We start from the raw sequence: 27,769 nt of genomic DNA on the forward strand, positions 1-27,769 counted from the left end.
TGCACCACTATGCCTCGCCCACAATTTGTTTTTTAAACATTTTTAGTTGTAGATGGACACAATACCTTTATTTTATTCATTTATTTCTTATGTGGTGCTGAGGACTGAACCCAGTGCCTCATACATGCTAGGCAAGTGCTCTACCACTGAGCCACAATTTCTTGATACAAATATTATTGATCCAAGACCAAGTCCCATAGCAACCTCTAAGGCAGGACTTGGGTGGCCTAATAACACCACTTCCCACTTGCAGAAGCACCTACCCTCCAGCAGAGAGAGCCATGCTGTGCTTTTCATAGGTCAGGGGTAGCTGGTCTGATATTCACAGACATCTTTTTTTTTAAAGAGAGAGAAGGGGAGGGGGGGGAGGGGACGAGAGAGAGAGAGAGAGAGAGAGAGAGAGAGAGAGAGAGAGAGAGAGAGAGAGAGAGAGAGAGAATTTTTTAATATTTATTAGTTCTCGACAGACGCAACATCTTTGTTGGTATGTGGTGCTGGGGATCGAACCCGGGCCGCACACATGCCAGACAAGCGCGCTACCACCTGAGCCACATTCCCAGCCCTCACATCTTTGATGGGGTGCTCATACTTGGTAACACAGTCCACTGCATAATGATCTCTAAGCAAGTCTAGTAGTGTACACTGCTCTCAACTCGACGAACCTAGCATCTCAGAAAGGTTTAGGGATGAACTCAGTACCTTCAACATAGAAAAATGACTAGTAAAACTAAGGAATCAGTCAGGGTCCTCCTAGCCCAGTTGCTTTTGACTCACCCATTGGCCAAGCACCAAACTGAGCTGTAATGTTGCAAAATGAGCTAACCTGTGAGTTTGCAGACTATAACTGCTAGAAGGAACAGAAATATGCTCATTAGACAGCAAAGTAGTCAGAAATCTAATTATTGGTCAGTGGAAAAAAAAATCAGTCTTCCCACAAACTCATCTTTAGCAAATAAAATTCAGTGGGGGATGTTACAGAGATCAAATATGAAGAAGCTGAAAGAAGTTCCCTGCTTGCCACCCAGTGATAGGTACAAAGAATGGAACTGCAAGTCAAACAACCCACCTCTCCAAGTACCACACTTCTTCCCACACAGGGACTCAAAGTGGGACTCAGGAGAGCTGGGCATGCACTTGTGACCAATCAGCCAGCAGAAATTTTACATGGATAAATCTGGATTTGGTCAGATAATCAGGCTTAAAATGTCAGGAAAAAGCCCACAACTTTCCAATCAACTCTACTCCATCTCCCTACTGAACACGCCAAGATCACTTAAGAAGCAGGACTGTAACAGTTACACATTAAGCTTCTCTTCAGAGATCAGAAAATGCTCTTGATCCTCGACTATCTAAGGTGGGCCAGGGGCAGGCAGGGTGAATCAGTAAAAAAAGTCATTCCACACAGGAAGGTAGTCTTCTAATTTATATTTTATTGCATTACGAAAATAATACATTTATTTGGCAAAGTAATCTAGGCTCCAAGTTGAAATAAAATTCTGAAGTGTACTGATTATTTCTTAAATGTGAAAGATGTATTCTAACCAATACATACTAGCATCCTTACGAGGCCAATAACCCAGTAAACCTAATTTTAATAATTCCATATGAAATTACAAGGTGTTTTTCCATTCATCCATTTTATGAGTAGCACAAATCTCCGGAGAACTGACCTTCGTTTTATCAAAATCAATCCATTTAAAAAACTCCTGCTCAGAAGACAATCTGAAGCACTACCCAAATGTTTATTTCCTTTGGTTCTGCAAGTTACATTTTCATCCTTACCATGTTACATTTTTTTCACAAATCAAACATTGCAGCAGCTTTAGATTCCGCCCAAGTACCTTTATAAGTGAACTAGTATATTACATTTACATTATTTGAGAAGTTGCTGATTTTACAAATGCATAAATACATGCCTATCTACACCAGCAAAATAAAATACTCTGAACCTCAATGCTTAACAGGCCACGCCATCCAGCCCTGTCCTTTGGGAGGCCTTTGCACACCAAATGCTTCTTACTCCCTGATGCGCAACTCCATCACTCAGGCTACACTCCTGAAAGGTGTAGATGCAGATAAGTACTAAGTGGATTAAATCTATCTAATAATCAACATTTAAAATATAACATCTTCACTAATTTCTGTTTCTGGAACTGAAAAGATATATTTTCCAAAAAATGTAAGAGAATTTTTGTTTTCACTTTTTAAAATGGAAGAGTGATAAAAACACATTATATTTATATTGTCTTTCCTCCTTAGCATCTCCAAATTATTTTTACACATTGGGTTCAAAGACTAGAGCAACAGGTAAAGGATCTGTTCAAGGTCAAAAAATAAAATACCTTTAATCATTACTCAAGCCTTGCTTCTCCATTTCAACTTCCTGATAGCACTTTGTTCCATGTGTTAAGGAAATGAGCTGAAAAAAAAAAAACAGCCGTGCACCAGTCAGCCCGCTGCCCTCAGGCCTGACGTTCTCTGGTGCAGTTGTCAAAGTGCACATCTGTGGAGATTTACTTCCCAATGGCCACCAATATCTAAAGCCAGCTCAACTAGGTTCCCAATTCAATGACAGAAGTATTCCACCTATCCTAAAGAAGATACTCCATCAGCATTCCACAGTTATCTGTATAAACAGCAACAATTTTGATCTATGATCGACATGTGAACATCTAATAAATATTAAAACAATTAAAACTATAGATTAAAATGCAGATCCCTCATAGAGTTAAGTGATGTCATTTTGGTACATTCACCATTATTGTACTTTATTTAATAAAGAAATACATTTGCCCTTGCAAAAATAGCAATTGCAAGTTTACAAATAAAACCACAGACCTCAAAGTCATGATGCTAAATCTTCAACTTATAACGGACAAAAGTAAAGATTTGTTTACAAGTGGTCCATGGCACTATAATTAAAATAAAACATATCAAAAGGTCACAGGAGATTAAAGAATAGGTTTATTGACAATAATTTCATAAATATTCTAAAGAAAATTCCTAAATTTCTAAACTTAAAATGTTTAAAATCTGTTCTCATTGGCAAAATATCCCTCAACAAAATAAAGTAACAGGTCACTATGAATGAAAGTCACATTTAAAATTGCTTCATTTTAACATCATCGCAAAAAATTTTAAAAATTTACAACGTTTGATTCCCCCCTCTTATTACAGTAAATCAATATTCAGTTTTTAACTATCAGACATATTCATAAATATATCATCGAGCTGCTTGTGAACCTGTCAAGTCAGTCAGTAGTATATGCCCTACAAACATATGTGGCGTCCAATCATTTGGGTATTTTTTAGTCATAGCAATTTAAGTAGTCAAAATGCAAAACTTGTGGTTTCCCTCCAAATCACCCAAAGCATGAGATACAGTGTGAGAAATTGTTTGCATGTTTTTTATAAGTTCATCTGTGTACTTCAGGTATCTGAAACTAAAAAAAGGGATTCTTTTGTATTTTGATAAAAATGTACTCGAGTATTTCATAACATGAATATTTATTGCTTCATATGAATACTGTATTGAAAGCCCAAGCATTCGGTTTACACACAGAAATTATACAATTATATACCGCTTCACAAAGGCAGTGAACACATTACACTCTACAAAATCTACTTTACAGAAATTTAAAAATTCTAAATATCAAAAGGTACAGCTGAAGAAACAGGTATAAATTTGGCAGCCAGTAATTTTGACAGGGAAGTTGCAGCTTGCATGACTTTAAATATGTGAATTTGAAAATATTGAGTTTAGAGTAATCATTGTGCTTTGTGTTGATCTGAAAAATATAACACTGGCTGTCGAAGAAGCATGTTCAAAAATATTAATTCACTTCAAAATGTCATACAAATTATGGTGGTTTCTATGCACCCCCTAAAGCTTCAGTCATTTTAGCTCAGGTACATTACTAAAGTAATATATTAATTCTTCCAGTACAGTGGTGTTTCATACCATTGACATTTGCATACTCTAGAATAATTTAGAAAGAAATGTGTAATATTCACAATGTTCAGAAAAGCAAGCAAAAGTTTAAGGAACCTGCCTGGTTCTTCTGAGATGGGCTCGTGTCAGCTTCATAAGCATTTACTCAGGAGAACAGTCAGCTGATGTGTGAACACAATTCCCAAGATAAAGCACATTTTCTCATAAATAATGAAGTCTTTTATCAGGCACCTCTGAAGTATACAAAAGAATTCTAGTTTGAACAGATCTCTTGGAATGTGTTTAACCTGGTATTACAACAGACTTAGATTTCCAGGGTTTCACAGGGCCAGATTTTATGTGAATTACTCAGAAGAGAAAGAAAATGTCTCGTGAAAGAGGTGAACTCAATCATCACCAATAGAAAATTATCCACTGTATTCATCTCTTATAGAAACAGAAAAATATAACATTTCCCCCCTTAGAATTATATATATATGTATATATATATATATATATGTATGTATATATGACTTAAAGTTCCATTGTACATAGTCAACCAATAAAACCTGGAAACCAGCATGAAACCCTATAATTCACATGTTAAAATGTTGAAACTATGACCAAAATATGAAATCTGCTACAGCTGTCAGAAAGAGACAAGATGTAAAGCTTTCTTGCACATGTATAAACTAAATGTGATAATCTTGAAAGGTTTTCAAAATTGTAATTATAATGTTCCAGTTTAAAAACTTCTAAATTAAAAAAAAAAAAAATCTATACACAAACCACTGATTTGACCAGACACCAAAAAAAAAAAAAAAAAAGCAAAGAGAGAAAAAAAAAGTCAAAAACAACAACAGAAAAATCCCCCAAAACAAAAACAAAAAATAGATAGCGGTAAGCAGGACCCAGAGGAGCTGCTATTCACAGTTCTTACATGTACAACTCTTTCAGGATTCACACTTAAAGTACTTTTTAAAGTACTTTAACAACCTGCTTCTCTTTCTCTTGTAAAACTAAAGGTCCACTTTATTACATAAAAGTTTTATACAGTGTAAAACCAGAACTGTATGTAAAATACGGCATCTAAATGTGGTGAAGTAGTCAGTCTTGCTCCATTGGTTCCTCAGGGACTTCGGTGGCGTCCTCGTCATTTTCCATGGAGGATTCTGAGAGAACCTCTCCAGTTTTACTGGAACTGGATCCTACTGATTCTTCTGTCTGGTGGCAGTCAGAACCACTACTTACAGGGCCCGGGGTGTCACTCCCTTCAGAATGTAAATCCTTCTCAGCTCGAGACACAGCCGATTCCTCCACCTGACTCTTCTCCTCAGAGGTCTCCTCGTTCACAGTTAAGGCATCATCAGGTTCTTTCTCTTGATTTTTTCTTTCTGGCATCATTTCTCTTGATGTCATAAAAGACTCTAAAAATAAGCAAATGTTGTTGTAGTTAAATGTATTTTCAAAATACGTCCACAGTCTCGTGTCATGAATTCTGATATTCTACAGTCAAATAATTTCCCCTCAAACTCAGCAGCAAGCACACACAGGGGCCAACATCAGCACTGTAAGGAGTTCCATTATGTTAAATTCTTTCACGAAAAACAAGAAAGCACACCCTTCTACAGATGTCTCTAAATACCTTCTTCTTCCTCCTCCTCCTCCTCCTCCTCCTCTTCTGTGCAGTGCTGCTGGGTACAACTACTTCCTTTGTCCTTGTCCTGAGATGATGATGGTGCCTCCGCGTCCTCCGCCAGGACCGAGGCCCCCTCACTGGACGTGGTCTGACTGGCTGTCTCTCTGACTTCCCCGTCTCTGTCAAACCTGAGTCTTTTGGCCTCATGCCCTTCAGCCTCCACGGCGTCGTCATCTGAATGTTTGTTTTTTATAGGACTCACTGAAGACCCTTCTGATTCAGATGCTGGAGAGTCACTGAAAATGTTGTTTTAAAGTGTCGTTAATACTATTTTCCTCAACTTCTACATTCTTTTAAATTGTATTTTAGTGCCAAAGTTACACTGTCATATCTGTTTGAAGAAAAACATTAGAGAATAATTTCAAGGCAACGTAACTGTTCCATGAATGTTTCTCATTAGTGCCGAGTCACCAAGTTAGTGCCACTTTTCTGGGCATTTCCCAGTAAGTTAAATACCGTTACCCTGAAACTAGAGGTCCCCCAGATTTACACACTCAAGACCTCTCACTTAGTCTTCTTTCCCCTTAATGTGACAGAGAAACTCTGAAGTAGAAAAGTTCCCTTTCATAACCCATACTAAGAAACTACTCAGAATTTCAATTTCTTTTCTCAAGTAACTTTTGAAAAAAAGACAAAAACTGAATCATGACTACTTTACTCTCTTGGGACAGAACCTATGTGCGATAATCTCCCCCAAATCAGCTGTTTTAATAAGTCTTTTGTCTACCTTACTCTGTGTTAAAGAGAGCCAAAGATCCTACCACAAAACTGCAACCCTGCCTGCCCTCGGTGTGTGCGGAGCCCTGGCTCAACATGGCACACCTGTCTGCACAGCACCACACATGTCCTCCCCAGGGCTCGACAGCTCCAGTCACTCGCAACTCTGACACAGTGCGAGTCCAGGTAACACCTGTTCTGCTCTACAGGAAGGGGAGAGAGTCTACACATGCTTACTACTGACATACTATTTATTTTCCCAAATATTCTTTTAAAAAATATTTTTATTTTTTAGTTGAAGGTGGCCACAATACCTTTATTTTTATGTGGTGCTGAGGATCGAACCCAGTGCCCCACACATGCTAGGCAAGCACTCTTCCTCTGAGCCACACCCCAGCCCTCCCAAATAGTCTTGATCCTTGGTTGGCTGGATCCACAAATGTGGAGCCCACAGGTGGGAAAAGCCGACTGTACACTGTGAATGGTAACTGGGTCCTGAAAACCATCAATAAACGTTAATGTCTGGTGAAAACAGCCTTCTGTTTTTAAACATAGAGCACACACAAACCTGTGGTTTTTTTCTTCATTATGTGGTGAGTTTGACTCTTTGCTGTCACTGCTCTCAGGCAAACCATTGGTTGTCAAGGGGGCGGATAAAGACACCTTTGGTCGATTCAGTGGCCGGGGTGTTCCAGGCCCATTTATATTAGACCTGTAAGACACACCACCATCATTTCCCCCTTTTGTAAAAAGCCATCCCCCTCCCAAAGGACATTCATAAGAACACATCACAAATTCGTTTTTACAAATTCAGTGAAGCACATCCTATATCCTCCATAAAACATCCAATTTTAAAAAGTACACAGAGTCTGCTATTCAAATTCAGGAAAATGCAAGCTCAAGTATATAAAAATTGTTAGTCTCACCTATCAGTGTAGCTTGGTGAATTTCCAGGGAACATAACACCATTCATTCTATTTAAACTGTTTGAATTGTTTTTCCTACAAGAAAAAAAAATTTTTTTTTATAAGAACTCTGGGTCTGAAAGGTCTTGTAGGTTTTTAACTGCCACACACCCAGACTTCTGTGGGAACCAATATAAACACACACTGATGAATGTAGGGATCCTGCTAACAGTGAAGGAGACTTTACACAGTTGCCACCCAAGAAAGCAGAAGCAGCTGAGGTCGAACCAACGGTCCTCAGAGGGGGCCACCCTCCCCAACTACCACAGGTGTTGGTGTGGGAAGCATGGACACTTCTGGCCTCAGTGGACAGAGACCAGAGATACTTAAACCTGCAGTTCTCAGGACACCTATGTATAACTAAAACTATCTGGTCCCAAGCTCAGTAATGCCAAGATTGAGGAAATGTACCCTAAACCAAGTCTTTGCTTCAGGGTATGAATGGCAACAATAACAAATTCTTCTTCGCCTGAAGAGGAATGCCATCCAGTGTCTGCTTCAAACCTAGGAGTCATGCCTTACAAAGGCATCAAGGGGCTCTGGTGCCACATAACATCAGCAATATGAGAATCACAGAAGACCACCCATCTCTTTACTTGTAATATTATTGGTCACAGTCTACTCTGGGGACTAGGTAAGAGGTTCATAATAAAAAAAAGTCAGTATTTTAATAATGTACTAAAACATAACAACATTAAAATTAGAAAAAAAACTATACTTACTCTGAAGAAGGATAAACACAGCTAACAACCATCACATTCTGCAATAACAAAAATTGTTGATTTAATGAGAGAAAAGAAATACAATATAAAGGTTTAATAATTTGTTTCTAACTTCTCAAAATCACTCTTAGTGGGCTGTTTCCAATAATTCCAGTGTGCTAATAAAAGACAATAAATGGTTAAAAATGAAAACTGATAACAAGAAACTAGTCTTGCCCTTTTCTGAAGACACTCAAGAGCCACCTACTTAGGGCACGTGTAATGACTTTCCTCATAAAGCAATACCCAATCCAGAGTCACTTTTTTTCATTGCTGTTTTTATTTTTTTTGTACTTACTTTTATGGTCCTAAGGATGGAACCCAAGGTCAACTAACCACTGAACTACACCCCCAGTCCATATATATATATATATATATATATATATATATATATATGTATATATTTTTTTAAACTTCGAGCCAGAGTGTCACTAAGTTGCTAAGAAGGCTGGCCTGGAAAATTGAGATCCTTCTGCCGCAACTGCCAATTTGCTGGAATCATACACATGAGCCACCACACCCAGCCACCAATATATCCCAAGGAAAGAAACCTGAACCTCTCTTTTTTGGGCAATATGCTTAAAAGAGTAAGTGCTTCTCAGCCCTATAATTCAAATACCACAAAGGAGAAAACCAAGAAAGTGAAGTACCTCGCCCAAGGTCACACAATTATGAACTACTGCAGCCTTAATGTGAAGGCAGGGCACCCCCCGACCCCGTAAGGTTACTGTGACATCAAGGCCCTTGAGTTGGAAAATAAGTACTTATGAACCACTGTGGTTTCCTGCTGTTTGGGAATCTTACTCAATTGAGGGCGTAAAGGTTCCACAAAACATTAGCTCAATAAGGGTCCTAAGAACTATTACAAGCCACTATACTGGTTCTGGATTACGATTTCCAGGGTCAAATACATTGATTCTGCCCCTCTCTCTACTCAATACTTAATTTCAAAGATTTCTACACCAACTTACAATTCTACAAGTTGTGAAACAGAGTACTCTAACATTAAAGTTATATATTAGAGTGGGACGCGGTGGCGTACATCTGTAATCCCACTGGCTTGGGGGGCTAAGACAAGGGGATCTTGAGTTCAAAGCCACCTCAACATCTTAAAGGTCATTTGTGACAAACCAAAAGCCAACAGCATAGCAAAAGGAGAAAAGCTAAATACCTAATCTCCAGCTGGAAGCAGTGGTGCACACCTGTAATCCCAGCAGTTTGGGAGGTTGATTTAGGAGGATTTTGAGTTCAAAGCCAGCCTCAGCAACTTAGTGAGGTGCTAAGCAACTCAGTGAGACCCTGTCTCTAATAAAATATAAAACAGGGCTGGGGATGTGGCTCAGTGATCAAGTGACCCCTAGTTCAATCCTTGATACCTACCCGCCTCCAAAAAGTTACATATCATCTGTGGAGCTTTTCAGAACATTAATATGTTAATACATACAATGAATATCTAAGATAATAAGCTGCTCTTTCCATTCCTAAAAATCAGCATTTCAGGTCCTCCTCTGCCCCTTCCCATAGATCTTTTCCCAAACACAGAATATCATTTGGAAAAAAAAAAAAATTGGAAAAAACTCAAGATAGACTAGAAAACTCTGAAGAAAAGGTGCCTGAAAAAGATCTTACCCAATGTTCTTTTCTGAAATCTATTAGGCTTCAGTTTAACATAATTCCCATAATTAAAATAAATACCTTTTCTACTCCTCTGAGAAATTTGTCTGTTCCTGTATAGTTTCTCCTTGGATCTGTTAGCAATTCACATAGTCGCTGAATAGTAAAAGGGATACTGCAAAAGAATATAATTTTATAGATTGAGGTCATCAATTACCAAAAAACAAGGAACAATACTTATTTTGGTAGCTAAAGCTTTGAGTCACTCATGTTAAGCTACAAAGGGAAATGATGAGTCATTTATAAGTAAACAATAAGCACACCTGTTCTATACTTTCTATACTTTAATACAAAATCAAGTTACAATTTATTTACATACAGAAACTTTTCCTCATTCCCCTGCTACGAAGTTTGAAAAAATTATCAATGATTTAATACTAGATAGACTAATAAAACACATCATTCCAATGAAAAAGTATTTTAAATATGATTCTGCTCAATGTTACAAGCTTACATAAACCTACATGTTTAATCGCTTAAAGTATACACAAACATACTCAGTATTTTGTTAAGAACCACAGTTAACCACTAAATGCTTTCACAATACATTTTTCACTTGATCACAGCAAATATAAAACTGTCATAACATGGAGCCAGAATCATTTTATAAACATCAAGTTTGAGCTCACATTTACTTCTAGTATTCATCAGAATTACAACTGAACAGCAGAATGGCGAGGACTAGAAATGACAGATAGGGCTATAAAGTACAAACACACATCTCTGGACTTCAGTATTTGCCATACACATCTATTCATTCTCTTTGGAGGAAAAAACCCACAAAAGCCTCAAATGAATAATCAACATTCACGATGTCATTTACTTCTCCCAGGCAGTTTGACCAAGGATTCCCGTCAAGGTAATGCAGCTAGTGAGAAGTAACGGTAGGACTCAAATCTTGCTGCCCTCATGTCCAGTCCTACATCTTTTTCACCGTACCACATATATTTAAAAAATAAAAGTGTTTATTTTCTAACTGCATAAACTATACTCGGTTCTCATATTCTTAGCATCATTTTTTATGTTTTCTGTATATTTAATTTATAATAAATTTTGAAAAATAAATGTTATTCATAGGAAAACAATGTATCAGTTATCTGGTTAAGTCCAAGAATCAGTCTTTTCACTCAATTAGCATTCAAACCTGACCCAGAGGAAAGGGTACAAAGTAAAAGATTAACTATTTTCCTGATATCAAAAATATCTAGAAGCAACTAGAAATACAGAAATGTAACACTAATAATTAGCATTAATTTATTACTATTAATAATTGGTATTATTAACATTAAATTCATTTGTCACTGGTAGAAGAAATTTCTCAGAGTTTCTGACAATATTCTGAAATCTCTTTTGCAAATCTACTCAGGGTTAAGTACACTAAAGAATCTTTTAAAATGGAGAAGTACAAAGCACATCAATAGCCTTACTAAGAACCAATCAGTAACTTTTCACATCTTTTTTTGTCCATTCCTATCAACACAAACTACAATTACAAATCTATAGTTAATACAAAAAAAGCAACAACACCAATAAAAAATTTTTAAACATTTTTCCCAAGCTACATATAAAAACAAACATCAGTTCCTCAATTGTCTGTCTCTTCTTGTACTCATTCGGCTAAAAGCCTAAGGACGGCCCTCGTACTAAACATTACTATCATCAATAAGAAATTTATCTGTAGATGAAAGGCACTATCAGAATTTCCAAGTATTAGAGGTATATACCTGTTCGTTAGCCCCTCTTCTGTATCACTGCTTTTAAAACTTTAAATACATGTAACACCACACCTAAGCTATTCTCACTATTTACAGTAATATTATAATGAAGAGGGTTTATATATTATTTGAAATATGAAGAATAGCACCAAATGGAGCTTTGGTTGGTACTTAACCAACACATAATTTAATATTATCCAATTAAAATTCTTTCCTATACCATATTCCCATTCTTTCCTGAGGTATTTTCTCTTAAATAAGTCTGTGTGAATATGCCATGGTGGCAGCAGCAGCCTGGGATCAAGTGGGCTGGTACTGCTTTACCCAGTTTCCAACAGATGGCACTGGCACACCAAGCAGTACTCTTCCTCACCCAGACTGGTTGGACACAAACTCACATTTCTTATAAATATTTCAGCCCTAGGAATATTAAAACAAAATGCACTGAAGTCTCATGTTACATACAGTTTGTACTTTTTAATGTATCCTATAAATATAAAGGCCACTACAAACCAGAAACACCACATGGCTCTACAGTAGAACATGTAAGTAATCAGACTGATGATGATAATTGCTAATCAAGTTCGTACACACTGCTATGGAATAAACTGCATGCCAGGAGAACTTGCACAAACCTGGGAACAGTTAATCCAAGGAAGGCCATTAAAAGATGTAAAAATGCACACACACCATGGCAGTATGAAAGGTGCATTTTCTCTGACTTGCAGTAAAAAGCATATGGAAACGCTAAGTCTTCTCCTAATAAAAACCACTAGTTAAAAAGACACATGAGCTCAGAAAAATAAAGAGCAAAAATTGGGTTGGGTGCTGTCTGAAAACATGCATGCCACTCCTTCTCAATAAAGTATGAAGCAGAAGCCTAGAATGGGAGTGGACAGGGAAAGGACGTTCACTAGCAAAGGTGTAAAGTAACTTACTTCAAAGAAAATACTTAGGGTTATTTAAAATGAAATCTAGTCAATTTCTTCTGCAATGATATGTTGACTTATCTGCTAATAGGAAGATGAAAAACTGGGTGCGTATAAATCTGAAAAATTTGCATGACTAGCTAACATTTCAACTTATATTCTTATTTTATATGTGTGTGTGAGTGTGTATATATATATATATATATATATATATATATATATACATACATACATACCCACATAAGTCAATAAAACATTTTTTTTAAAAGTCAGTAAGTAAAGGATCCAAAAAGAAATGAGTTCTCAAATGGCGTTACTCAGAACTGCTATAGGAAAACCGTTGAGCAGTTTACTTTCAACGTACAAAGTATAAAGTAGGTTTAAAAACAAACAATAACCTGCCAGTCCAAGGTGAATTTTCCTCTAAGTGTTCGTGTTCTTCTGGGAAACAGGGACTACTAAATGCTCTTATGTAATGATCATGAGGCCCAAGTATTACATGACATATGCAAGTCATTTAACAATGCCTAAAATATCTTAGAAAGTGCTCAGTAAATAAATCTTGGTGCTATCATAACCCTGATCCCATTCACATCTAATGAAGACTGGAGGAAGGCACAAATTGTCCAAAGACCAACTGGGAAAGAATAAAGCCCAAAGCAGAACTGTTTTATAATTTCAAGAAAAGCAACTACCATTACGAAACCAGACCATGCTTTTTATGTTAGTTATATATTTTCATTTGAATTCATTGTCCCCATTTATTTAATACACAGACCCAAGCCTCATATATCTAAAAGCTTTGGAAATGCTCACTCCACAAAGCTGTTAAACATCAGAGAACCATACCTAAGCATGAAGTAGCAACTCAGTGCTGTTTTTCAAAAAGAGAAATTCTAGGGGTTGGGATGTACCTCAGGGGTAGAGAGCTTGTCTAGCAAGGGCAAAGCTCTTGGGTTTGATGCCTTAGTACTATAAAACAAAACATGTAATAAAGACCAGGAAAAGATAAATTTTAAACAATGAGGCTAAACACCCCTTAAACATATCATTCCTTGTTAAATTTTAACCTGAGAATATAATTTGACTAAATTTATCTTAAGCTGTTTGATGTTTTTATTACTTACTATAAAAATATGTAAATTATCTGATTATATATCAAGGAATTCAACTGGAAAGAAGAAAAAAGAAAATGCACATCTTATTCAGGGTCTAAGATAAATCAGGCAAACTTTTGGTGCAACTTTACTCACACAGAAAATAAAAATAAAGGAACATAAAATATAACACAGAGTAAAAATTTACAAACATATTCTGACTAGTCTAACATTGGAACTTAACTATTCAAGTAGAAACTAACTCAAATATCCCTGTTATCAAAAGCTTACGAAGCCCCCTATTAGGGGGCTGGGGTTATGGCTCAGTGGTAGAACACTTGCTCAGCATGTGTGAGGCACTGGGTTCGATTCTCAGCACCACATATAAATAAATAAAAGTCCATCAACAATTACTAAAATATTTTTTAAAAATAGCTTCATAGGTTTACAGTTGTGTTTATTCTTAAGTCACAGAAGTCAAAAAGCTTGGAACCCTTTAATGCTATCTCTACTTGAACAATATGCTCTTTGTGTACCAAGGTACAGAACATGAACACACACACACACACTCATACACAAGTATTTTACAATTCAAACCAAATATCAAGAATTCTGAGACTCACTTAAATGTCATCATGTAAGGACAAGTATAAAAGATCTAAGAAAATGAAGGCTGGGATTTTGTCAATAATTGGAAGCAATCCCAATGTTGCAAATCAACTGCATCATTCCATGCCCCAAAACTAATCTATGGTACTGTCCAAGTTTTTAATCACGTACACCATCTCTCAAAAATGCCTGCAATATTCTAAATTATTATTTCATTTGGATTAAATATAAATGAAAGTTAATTAGTTTTCTGCTAATTCCTGCTTTTCAATTTTGAGAATTTTATTAGATGGGCTAGGGCTGTGTAATTCAGTGGTAGTGCGCTTGTCAGCAGGCACCAGAGCCTAAGTCCAGTCCCAGCCCTTCAAGAAAGTAACTACTAGAGAGAGTACCACACATCAAGAAAGGAGGAATGGATGCTAGATAATGCCAATTCTTAACCAATTACACAAGAAAGAAACGAGTCAAAGCAGTCAGAAAACAAAGGAATGAAAGGCTAAAGACCATTCTCTCAGTCCCTGAGAAATCCACAGCTGACTCCAAGACAAACATAAAAAACTCAGAAAAACTATGTTTTAAATCTGTAATTCATAAAGTTGGAAATCGAGTGAGTGTGTGTGTGTGTGTGTGTGTGTGTGTGTGTGTGTGTGTATGAGAGAGAGAGAGAGAGAGACAGACAGACAGACACATGCTGGGGACTGAATGCAGGGCCTTGTGAAAGTGAGGCAAGCACTCTACCAACTGAGCTCTAGCCTCAGCCCTGTTCTTTTAAAAGTTCAAAGTGGCACCTCTTGGGCACAGAAACTCCCAAGACACTCACAGGTATGAGCACACACGTAAACCAATCATGGAAATGATGTTCAGCGCCAAGTCAACTCTGACTGATCATGAACATTAGAATAACTAGAAAAGAAATCTGGAAGTCGACTGGACAAACATGCTAGGCAACTTTCCCACACTCTCCTAAACACACAGCGACACCATTTTTGTTTGCCACTCAGTTGAAACATTTTAGAAAGAACAGCTGAAAGAATAGTGTCAACTGAGAGCAGGATTTAACAGGTTAACTCACATTCATCATTCTCCCTTCCAAATAACTTGAAGATCGTAAAATGGTTTAACTACCAGGACTGTGAGTTACTTTCTCTACCCTTCAAAAACCCTTTCTGAACCATTAGCTACCAGCAGTTAGTTCCTAAATTACACTCATGATGTCTGAGGGGAAGATTTTCAGGGGGCGTGGCCTTGGTCTGAGTCAATGGATGCCCTCTCTTCCTCCTCATTCTCCAAGCAGAGGGCATAAAGAGGCAATAAAGATCTTGTAACTGACCATTCTAGTAAAAATGTTCATTTTGTTTATTTTAATTTTTGGTGTTTCTTGCCTAAAAAGAAGTAACTTCAGTTCTGGGGAGTAGCTATAATCCATCTTTTCCTATAAAATTTCAAAGTTGAAAAGTAATTGGAGGAGGGGCGACTGGGGATTGAACCCAGGGGCACTCGACCACTGACTGACCCACATCCCCAGCCCTATTTTGTATTTTATTTAGCCTCACTGAGTAGCTTAGCGCCTCGCCTTTGCTGAAACTGGCTTTGATCCTCCTGCTTCCCAAGCTCCTAGGATTATACACTTGCATCACCACACCCAGTTTCAAAAGTATTTTAAAAGGACAAAACAATGACTTTAAAATTAAAAGAACTTAAGCATTTGTTTGTATAATTATTCAATGTCCTACAAAACCAAATACAAACAGAAACCCTTCCTTCCTATACCTATCTGTTGAGTCAGGACTAGGCTTGGGTACTCACTCTCCCAGGCCTCCCCTGGAAGGTGCTGCCCCCTTCCTCCAGGAACCTACCACACCAGCAAACAGGAAATTGGAAAACCTACCGGCTAAGATGAAAAAATTTTTATCTGACACTGTACTAAAGTAATTTTGGATAATGGATAAGCTTTTTGTGGCCAAATACTATGAAGAATTTAATATAGTGCCTTTACAAACTAAAGGCAAAAACAAAACAATAAAACAAACTTAAAAATAAGAATCAGCAAAAGAAAAAAGGGATTATAAAAGAGCAACCAGCACATAAAAAGGTAGTTACACCTACAACCAAAGAAACAAGTACAAAAACATACCCAGAATTCCAATATCTGCATTTAATACTCATGGAAGCATCAATGAACACATTGTGAGGTAGAGTACTTAGAGTACTCAAGAGTTTCTTAGAGTACTAAGAAAAACTTCTAAAATTTTAATTTATTATATATGACAACAGGATGCATTACAATTCATATTACACATATAGCGCATAAGTCTTCATGCCTCTGGTTGTACACAAAGTAGAGTCACATCCTTCGTGTCTTCAAACATGTACTTAGGGTAATGATGACCACGGCATTCCAATCTTTCCTCCCCTTTCCCCCCTAGAGTTCATTTAATCCTCCCATCCCCCCTCCCTGCAGCATATTATGAATTAGCATCCTTTAATCAGAAAAATCACTCAGCATTTGTTTTGGGGGATTGGCTAATTTTACTTAGCACTATATTCTCCAGCTCCATCTACTCACCTGCAAATGCCATGATTTTCCTGATAAATTAAATTTTAATTGAGTATATGATCTTATCTAACAATTATAATATAAGTCACAAATACCAATAATCATGTAGATATATTCAGTACATGACATTCACCAACAAAAGACATGAATAAGAATGTTCACTGTAAGCACTGCTCATTAAGGTCAAAATATAAATGCCCACCACCAACAGGGACGGGGTGAGTAAACTGTGGCCTTGTTGCTATGAGGGAAAACAATGCAGTCCCTTCAATTAAGTACACAGAAGTTGTACTGATTATAAAGAAGACAGCAAAACTCTTTCAAAAGGAAACTACAACTAGCATGTAACATGATTTCATTAGATTCTTTTCTTTGGGTATCTACTTCTACGACATTGGGGATCTATTGAAAAGTATGAACATATACCACTTCTGTGATTTCAAACTTAACCTATTACAAATACAAAGGACACCCTCAAAGTGGTTTAAAAAGAACCAAATGTTTCTTAAGTATTTTTTAAAAAATTAATTTATAAGTTAAATTAAATTGAAAAGATTATAGACATGTTTTAACATAACAAAAAGTAAATATAAAGTGACAGTTCCTAGCCTATTACTGATTAAGACTTAATTTCTACTTGATTAGGGTAAACTGTCTTCCTGAAAAAAAGAATTTAAAAAATTTAGGTTCAAAATACTCAGATGAAAAAAGTTTTAAAAGCAATTATGTTTAAGTATGCTTAGGCATTTAATGACTGTTCAAATCATTTTCTGAAGAAGATGAACTGCTTGTTTTACAACTAAGAAACTATAAATATTTAGATTACTGAATAATCTACATACGGCATCTCATCCAACTTCATTTTAAAGTATTAAAAATGATATCTGCTATTACCAATTCAGAATCACAAGTAAATGAACTTAGTATTCACGAAGCTGTGGTATAATTTGACTTGTTTCACTTTACATCTTATTCATAGTAGCCACAATTTACTCAAAAGAAAAGTCACTATAATGTCTAAATACTTTTTATTTGTATTTACAAATATCTCAAAAATATTCTTATCTTGAACACATTACAGTTCAATAATACATCTCATGCAACGTATCTAATACATAGGATATGGCTTCTTCTAGATATGTACTTTTAAGAAAAAACAGTTTTAATTCAAACTGGTAAGGAAACACATGATTACACAATTTCAACAGGACATAAGGGTGCTCAGCCTCAGCCCTGAGGCAAAGGCTAGACCATGAACCTCAAAGACAAAGCCATGACACCTGCTAGTCCCAAAGTCAATGCATAAGCATCAGACATTTAAAGCAAGATTCCTACAACTTAAAAAATTAAGTTACATGACATTTAGTCAAAAAAATTACACTCTCTTACTTGAAATTCCATGTAATTCAAGCTATTTATGTTATCTAAAATTACAATCAAAACCATTCAAATAAAACCTACCTCTAAATCATTTAATGGTTAGCAGAAATACAATTTATTACACTTAGTATTGTCATTCCACATTCCACCTTGTTCACATCAGACAAAATACAGCACAATTCAAATTAACATACACTTCCTCCCCTCAATAAAGGAAAACCTGAAAATATGAAGTTCTAAAAGGAAAGAATTTAAAATGACAGAATATGAGACTCAGCATTATTTTTAAAAAGATCACCTTTATTTTAGTGCCGTGTTTTTAATGTTTTACAAAAGACTAAAACTGGTTACTTGCTAGGAAACAGAAAGGACTCAAAAATTACCAAATAAAAACTGATAAGTAGAATAATTTTATAAATTGGTATTTTTCATTTTTTAAAAATGTGGCTTCTCTTAATGATACACAAGTTCTGTACTATGTATACAGACTTTTAATTCCAAATATTCTATGGTAAAGAAAAAAACATGAAACCATTTCCTGATAAATAAATATTTCCATTGTGTTATACCTAATTAACTAATATTCATTAAAAAATTGGTTAAAAAATAGTTTAAGGCTGTAAGCATTTTCAGTACCTATAAGCTAAAAATCCCCAACTACTTACTATCAGTTGCTAGAGACATAGAATTCTAATATATAATCAATTATAAAATTATGACATATCAAAACTAGAAGAAAAAAATTAAGTCCTGCTAAAAATGAAACCTTTAAAATAATATTAAGTGCATACCCATTAAATCCAGTGACAATTTTCAGAATTCTTTCCTTCATTTCATCAAAGGGAATATATTCGACATTAGGATTAGGAGGACCTCTTGGTTCAGGAGCTGAAGTTCTGAAATCATCCATCACTTTCTCCAGTTTGAAAATAAAATAGCCTTTAAATTGAGACCATTGAATCCTATAAGCAAAACAGGAAACAAAATATATAACACCATGTAACTTCAAAATTCTTGGAGTGCAAAGCATAAACCCAGAATACACTAACTGAATGAAATTCAAATGTAAGTATTACTGGGAATGACTTTGCTCAAAAGCATGCACCAAGCATGATCAACATGCTCACAAGCTCAAATCCTATTCTATACAATTCCCCAACTCCTCTGACCAAACAAAACCAAAATCTGTGTAAGAATTTTGAAATGCACTAACTCTGGAAGAAAGCCAACAGGGTGCTAGGTTTTTTGAGTATTTGAACAGTTTGATTTTGACTCTCCCAAAACAAAAGCAAGCAGGGAGGTACAACTACTCCACTTAAGACAGGTCAGAAAGTAATTTATACCATAATCTCACAGCATCCAACAATAATGCTCCCATGGACTATTAAGGTTTCTAGTCTTTAAACTGTTAAATAACAAGTTTTATTTTTTCATTTCTTTGTAGTGAATATTTTCAGGCTCATTTGTCATGATATATTTTTACATCATTGATATCCACTCACTCAGTGTGACTTAGTAAAAATACAATATTACTTATATTGATTTTTTATTGTTAATATACAGAATTAACATAAGCACTTTTTAATTCTTTTCCCCCTCAAACTTCAATACTAAGAGGGAGTTTTATGGTGACTCCTGTATGAATACCTAAATCCCAGGGGATGCCAAGTCAGAGGTGTCCCTATTTCCCCAAGCAGACAGCACCACCATCAGATCCATTTCTTACACTGATTACACAGAAGTAACGGCTACGCTGCTAACCTATGACACTTCTGTCCCATCCAGCATCCCGACAAACACTAGGACAGCAGTTTCCAAAATGTGGTCCAAGAAATCAACGCCTCAGCTGTTAAGAAAAAGAGTTGCTTTCCCACTATGTATTTTCCCCAGTTCTTTTTACTGTTCCAACTGGTTACCCATGACAGCAGAATGCACTGTAAATCACTGTACACGAACGGAGCACAGCTTCTCATTTCTCTGGCTGAACATGATGTACAGTTACACAGTGATGTACAGGCATACATGTACCTAGGATAATGATGTCCCTCTCATTCCACCATCTTTCCTAGTCCCATTTCCCCTCCTCTCCCCTTTGCCCAACCCAAAGTTCCCCCATTCTTCCCATCCACCCCCACCATTACACATCAGCATCCACATATCAGAGAGAACACTGGCCTTTGGTTTTTAGGGATTGGCTTATTCCCTTAGCATAATATTCTTAACCCCATCCATCTCCCTGAAAATGTCATATTTTTATTCTTTTAATGCTGAGTAATATTCCATTGTTTATATATACTACAGTTTCTCTACCCATTCATCTATTGATGGGCAATCTAGGTTTAGCTATTGTAAATTGGGCTGCTATAAACACTGATGTGGCTGTGACCTTTGGGTATAGACGGAGGAGTAGGCTGACATCTGTGCTGATGTTGCCAAGAAAGGGTGGGGGTAAGTGATGGCAATTTAGCATCAACCAAGACAGGGAACAAGACTAAACTAGTGGTAGTACTCATTGTACTCTTTACCACAAATTCATTGTGTTAATTATTATTATTTTTGTGTGTGTGGTGCTGGGGATTGAACCCAGGGCCTTGTGCATGCAACGAAAGCACTCTATCAACTGAGCCGAATCCCCAGTCCTCATAGTGTTAATTAAGGGGGGAAAAAGGGGGTTTCACTTAAAAATGTAACAAAGAAAAACTAATTTTATTGAATACACATCTTTTTAGTATTCTATGAATCAAAATCATAAATGCACATACAGTGCATACGTGCACACTACCTACCAAAGTTGCATGGAGGTCTTGGGAAACAATCTTGTACAAGAGGACCATCTAAGCTACCTGCTCTTTTTCACAGAAGGCCATTTCTACGTGGAAGAATTACCACGAAGCCAGTGCTTCTTCAAATCAGGATGTTGTGTATGGGTTTCTCAAAAAGCACCGACTGAAGTGAGCTTGCCATTTCAAGAGAAACTGACAAGATTCATTGTGAACAATAAAACTTAAATTTCTAAGCCAGAAACTCAGTCTGGGAAATTTTTATTCTTCACCATGAGCTCGGAAAGTTCCTGATACATTCCCCAAATCTTCTAAAAGCAATCAGTGTTGACGTAAAAGTAGCACCAAAAGCATGAGAACAATGGACCAGTTTCTGTTTGGGTGGATGAAAACATCCTGGAAATGGCTGGTATGGATGGCAAAACAACACTGTGGTTACAACAATAAAATTTATGGTATGTATGTTTTACAATAAAAGTCTTCAAACAGGCAAAATATTGATTAGGTATTTCTCTAAAGTAGTTATGTATGAAGCATATGAAAAGATATTCAGCATTGTTATCTATTAGGATGCAATGCAAATCATAACACTATACAATGAGATACCAATTACAACCCCCAGAGGGGCTATAACAAGAGATGAACACTATGTTTTCGTGACAACGTGAAGAAACTGGAATGTCATACATTGTTGTTGGGGATGTGGCACTGCTTTGGAACATACCTGGGCAGTTCCTCAAAAGATTAATGGGTGAGTTGACATGTGATCTAACAAGCTCACTCTAGTAAGTGAACAAATTATATGGTATGTAAATGTTACCACAATTAAAAAGAGCCTGGTGAAGAAGATCATTAGAAGCTACCTGTATAAAACCTTTTTTCCTCCTTTCTCTATTTTGTTTTCAAACGGGGAATGAAGTTTAAAAAGGGAAGGGAAATTTGAGGTTAAACAAGGAGAAATGGCCAAGTACAGTGGTGCAGGCCTATAACCCCAGCTACTCAGAAGCTCAGGCAGGAGCATACCAAGTTCAAGGGCAGCGTGGGCAACTTAGCAAGACTGCTTCAAAATAAAATTTAAAAGATGGGTCTGGGGGAGATGTAGCTTGCCAAAATAGTGCTTGCCTAACACATGTGAAGCCTTGGGTTCCATCTCCACCACTACCACCCAAAATAAACATACACACACACACACACACACACACACACACATATATCCAAATGCTTTCTAAAATTTATCTAAAAATTGTATAAGATTTCCCATATTAATTTAACTAATACCAAAGCATACCAAGAAATATAAAACTGAAATAAGCCTTATACTTTACATTTCAAGTTAAAATTTTTTCTCTTTCTTTGAAGGTTTTTTTTTTTGGGGGGGGGCAGGTGGACAACAGGGATTGGACTCAAGGGTACTTAAACACCTAGCCCATTTTATTGAGACAGGGCCTCACTAAATTGCAAGATCCTTGCCTCAGCCTTCCAAGGTACTGGTATTACAAGTGTGTGCGAACAAGGCTCAGCTTTTCTTTATAGTTTAACACACGAAATCCCAAGTTGTCAAATTATGTGAATATTTCAATGAAATCAACACCAGTGTATAAAAACAGGCTGGAGACCATAATCTAGATTTTACACATTTTATTTATATTATTATATCATAATTATTATACTAACAAATTATATACAATATTTGTTTTTATAAGTGCTTCACACCTGGGACCACGGGACAAAATAGGTTAATAACTACCCACTAATTTATAATTATAAAATTTATAGTCACAAAATTTATAATTTTATGAATTCAGATTACCTTATACACAAGGATTCCTTTCCTCCCCTATTCATTTGGTTTAATAATCATGGTATCCAAGAAAGCACACATTAATAGGACAGCCAGATAAGGAAAATTATGAGGGGCTTCAAAGACTATGATTCTAAGTCATGAGACAGGAATTAAGTCCCATAAACTGACAAATTATGTACACATTGTATTTAAACTTTCATAAGTATTAAAGTTAGATCAAAAGACACAATTAATGTGATACTATGCTATATGCCAATTTTTAAAAGCCTCTAGAACTCGAGGACCCATTTTTTTTGTTGGAGTACAACTATCTGATGAAAACAAAACCAGAAAATGCTTCCCTAAAAAGTATATAGAATTTAGGAAAACAGGTCACTAGGCAATCAACTAAAAATTTGCTAATAAAAATGATTTTCTTAATAATGTTCTCAGTAGAGGAAAAGAGAAAACAAATCTTAGTTTTCAATATTAAAATGAAATTATTCTAAACAGATACTTATGAGATAAATTTTCAACTTCAAATCAATTTCTCTATATAAAATATTCTTCCTAAACAAAACACATTCACAACTTAAATCTACTTTGCTGAAATACCTCAAGAATTTACTGAAACTCATTACCCATTAATTTTTCAAGAAATCCCTCCCTTTGCCTCCTTTTTTGTTTTTTCTCTTCTAGGAAAGCAAAACTCCTAACACTAATAAATATATCTTCCGGCTGAACACCATACCGAGCTCTTCTTTTCTTCTCCACAAGAACTCATAAGTCTATATTAAACATGTTTCCCTAACAATTCTCTAGAGATTAAGATATATTTCAAAGGCTCCAGGACAGACGGATCTATCTTTTCTTCCCCCAGCTGATTCTACACTGTAGTGGCCAGTGGCCACAACATTAACTTACTGTCTCTAGACTGTTTCAATCTATTAAGATTATTTTCTGGGCTGGGAATGTAGTGCAGTGGCATAGCACCTACCTAACCTGAAGAAGCACCTGGGTTCAAGCCCTACCACCACCTCAAAATTAAACAGCCAAGACAAGTAAATCTCTGCAATCAGCCCAACTGCATTCCACACAGAACTGAAGGGAGGCTAAAGTGAGAGCAAGCAGGAGACCAGGAAAAGTCCTACTACCAGTTAATACTCCAAAGTATAGTGAATACTGCACCATCTGTAAACAAGGAAGGGGAATAGGAGAATGAGTGAAAAAAGAGAAATCTGCAGGAGCTGATCACTCATGAAAGGGGACAAGACTTACAAAATAATCTCTAAAAGGAAGAGATTTGAATTAGGAGACATACAACATCAGAGAATTCAGACTAAAAATTATGGCTGAGGCGAGCAAATTTCAAAAATTTAATCTGAACACTGGATTAAATAAGATTGGCAAAAAAGCAAAAATAAAAGAGAATTGCCTGCACAAAATTCTGACATTGTTTTAAAATAATAATTTGAAAACACAAATGAGCTCAAAAAAACATTTACAAGGAGGGACCCAAACGAGAAGTTTACTCCTATATTATCATATTGTATCACATAATATTTTATTTGCTGAACTTAAAGGGGACTAGGTTCTACCCCCATGATATCAAAATCCTTCAATGTAAGGCCAGGCACAATGGCACACACCTGTTATGAGGATCGCAAGATCAAAGCCAGCCTGGGGAACTCAGTGAGACCCTGTCTCTAAAATACAAAACAGGTCTGGGGATGTGGCTCAGTGGTCAAGTGCCCCCCCAAGTTCAATCCCTGGTACTACTCCCCACCCGCAAAAAATCGTCCAATGCTCTTATATATTTGCATGTAACCTACAAACATCTCCTGTATGGTTTCAATCACCTCTAGATTACGTAAACTAACTGATACAATGCAAAGGATATGTAAATCACTGTTATACTGCACTCTTTAGAAAATAATGACAAGATAGTATCTGATGCTTATCTGTATTTAACAATATACCATGAATTTATTCATCATTACCTAAGCTAGTTCCTTCTTTTTCTGGCTGAATAGTATTCCATGGCAGAGTAACGAAGTGAGAGGGTTTTAACAGTATGTTCTAAATCAGAAAGTAGAGAAGAATAGATTGTTCTCTGGAAAAGATAGTGATTAAACTGTAGGTGGTTAACAGAAAAAATAATAATAATAATGACAAGAGAAAATATCCAAAGGCTTCACACCTGTGGATTCAACAAACTACAAATCAAAAGAATTCAGGGGAAAAACTGCAGCACGCACATGCACACATCTGGATTCACCTGTTATCACACAAGAACCTACCCAAGGCTTCCATCTATCTACACACCAGGTTCTCCATTTGTTCCCCTGTTCAAGAGCTGTCACTTAAGCTGTCCTGCACCTTCTCTTGTAAACATCTATGTCGACTTTCTACAGATCATTCCCATCGTATAATATTGCTATTTTTCCCATCTTGAAATTTTTCTTTACTCCTTCTTCCCTCCTAGTTTTCATAAAAATAAAATTTCCTCTGTAATAAAATGTCTGTAAAGAGCTCCCCCTCCGAGTACCTCTCAAATCCACTCCAACCAAGCTTTCAGCCCCATCACTAACCCTAATCTGTTCGATCCAGGTCACCAACGATCTCTATATTGCTCTACAACTGATGGTCAGTTCTTGTACGGCAAGTGGCTCTAGTTAATTATATACAGTGGAAGGATTGCTGCTCATTACTCTCCTGGGTTTCCTTTAATCTCCTGCATCTTTTCTGCTTGCTTTTCTTTTTGGTTTCCCCAAATGTTTAATGCTGCAGCATTTAAAAGCTCTATCTATCTATACTTGGTGATCTCGGTGAGTATGGAGGTTTTTAATACTATCCATATCCCCAGACTCATATCTTCAACCACCCACTCCATGTCTCCACTTGGCCAACTAATACTCAACGTGTCCAAAACAATTCCTGACTATTCCCATATATTGCTCCTCTCACAGGTATCCCCCTTTCAGGTGTGATGAAATGCCACTCTTCTGGTTGCTTAGACAAACTCCTGAGTCACTACTCCTTTCTTTCTCTCACATATCACACCCTGTCAGGAAATCCTATCGGGTGTGCCTTCAAAATATATGAAGAATGTGACTAATTCTTACTACCTCCTGCTACTACTTAATGCAAACATCTCTCATCCCTTAATCTGAATTCAAATAACACCTACATAGCACTGGGTGCAGTTTAGTGGTAGAGCACATGCTTAGCATGCACAAGGCCCTGGGTCTAATACCCAATATGAAAAAAAGAAAATCAGAAGAAAAAATAAAATGACCCATGTCTGGCTCTTTACCTAAAACATTTTCAGTACCATCAAAGAACAATTATTTCAAAACTTCATTTTGGTAAGGTTGTTGCTCAAAAATTCGAAATAGCTCTGGATTTCACTCAGAGCAAAGGTCAAAGTCCTTACAATGGTCCACATGTTCTCTACACAATTTGTCACCCTTTATCGCCTCCTCTGTCAGTCTACTCCAGCCACAGTGGCCCTCTTCTTAAGGCTGTGAAAAGGCTGAGCACACTCTTATTTGTGCTGGAAGATTCCTCTTAGTATGTTCTTTTTATATACACATGGCCAATTCCCATATTTCCTGAATCTTATTCATTCAAATGGAACCTTCTCAATAAGGCTTGCCCTGACCACCTTGTTTATAACTGCAACTACCTTTCTACGCTCGACTCTCATTCTCCTTACCCGTTTTCTTGTTTTTATACCATCTGAACAACCTACTAATATAATAGGTAATGTATTTATTATACTTTCTATTGCCTGCACATTTGTTCACCAATATATGTATAACAAGTTCCACGAAAAAAGTCTGGCTAAAAATAAGTGCCCAATAATTACTTAGTGCTCAATTAATTATGGGTAAATGATTATACAAAAGACTACTTTGTGTGAATAATGTTCACAACCCACATATAACAAGGGGGGAAAATCACATAGGAAAAAAAAATGACACTTTCCAAGCAGAGTTGGAAAGTATTATAAGTAAAACTATTTTAATTAATAACCTAGGGTATACACTTGTTCTTTAGTTGCAATGCATAATATAATAGCAAACACTTATCACAAATGTCTGTCAATTTTCTAACCACTTTAAACATATTAATTCAATTCTCACCCATCTATGAGTTAGCTGGTAGCATTAATCCCATCTTGGAAACTGTCTTAAATAACCGGCCCATAACTGCACAACTTGTGAGTGGCAGAACCAGGATTTCAATCAACATCAAGGCACTTTGGTATCAGAATCTGCCTTCTTACTACATGACATCTTTTTTCTTTCTTTCTTTCTTTCTTTCTTTTTTTTTTTTTTGGGGTGGTCCTGGGGTTTGAACTCAGGGCTTTATGCATGCAAGGCAAGCACTCAACCAACTGAGCTATATCCCCAGCCCAATATATGACATCTTAAAAGCATAAGCCAAACAAAGGTCAATGCAAAATATGCATCTGCAAGCTGTCAGTGATGTGAAAACATATGAAGAAGTCTAGATGCCTTCATGGAGCTCACAATCTAAACAAAAATAACACCACAGCAAAATATGTGTATAACAGAAGTAATTACTAACTTCTATGATGCATTAAGTCACATCTAACTCAGAATAAAGGAAAATCTCCTAAAACAAATGGTCTTTAGCATATATCTTAAAAGATGAGCACAAAAGCCAGGTGTGGTGATGCAAACTTGTGATCTCAGCAGCTCAGAGGCTGAGGCAGGAGGATCACAGGTTCAAAGCCAACAGCAAGACCCTATCTCAAAATAAAAAAATTTTAAAAGGGGATAGGGATATGACTCAGTGGTTGAGCACCCTGGGTTCAATACCCAGTAGAGAGAGGGGGGCAGGGGGGGGAGGAGAGAGAAAGAGAAAAGATGATGATAAACACAAAGGTCTTTGGTTCCAAAAAGAGGGAAACAGTCCTTGCAGAAGTCATTATGAGGAACAGAATTGTGTTTAGGTGAGCAGAAAAACACAGGGAGCAAGGGGGAGAAGAGCAACTTTAGTAGAGACATAACTCTACCCCTTAAATTTCACAAGGATCTTGAACTATATAACCTATGTAAAGGAAGCGGGTGCAGAAAAAGTTTAATCATGGGAATAACATAATATTTACATTGTTGCAAGGCCACTGTTAACAGCATAGAT

At 36.5% G+C, this 27,769-nt stretch overlaps 1 protein-coding gene across 2 annotated transcripts in view; it reads right to left on the reverse strand.

Moving 5' to 3' along the window:
* Nucleotides 1–1,410: 1,410 nt before the first annotated feature.
* Ppp4r2 (protein phosphatase 4 regulatory subunit 2) overlaps nt 1,411–27,769 on the reverse strand; it is a 48,865-nt gene continuing 22,506 nt past the window's right edge. For both annotated transcript variants that reach the window (XM_078033582.1, XM_078033581.1), the window contains exons 3-9: nt 18,826–18,996; nt 9,769–9,862; nt 8,035–8,072; nt 7,274–7,348; nt 6,916–7,059; nt 5,577–5,866; nt 1,411–5,358 (exon numbers count right to left, since the gene is read on the reverse strand). In XM_078033582.1, coding sequence (XP_077889708.1) covers nt 5,039–5,358; nt 5,577–5,866; nt 6,916–7,059; nt 7,274–7,348; nt 8,035–8,072; nt 9,769–9,862; nt 18,826–18,996 — 1,132 coding nt within the window. In that variant the 3' untranslated portion in view covers nt 1,411–5,038. The remainder of the gene's footprint in view (nt 5,359–5,576; nt 5,867–6,915; nt 7,060–7,273; nt 7,349–8,034; nt 8,073–9,768; nt 9,863–18,825; nt 18,997–27,769) is intronic.

Source organism: Ictidomys tridecemlineatus, chromosome 16 (assembly GCF_052094955.1).
Source record: "Ictidomys tridecemlineatus isolate mIctTri1 chromosome 16, mIctTri1.hap1, whole genome shotgun sequence".
NCBI lineage: Eukaryota > Metazoa > Chordata > Mammalia > Rodentia > Sciuridae > Ictidomys > Ictidomys tridecemlineatus.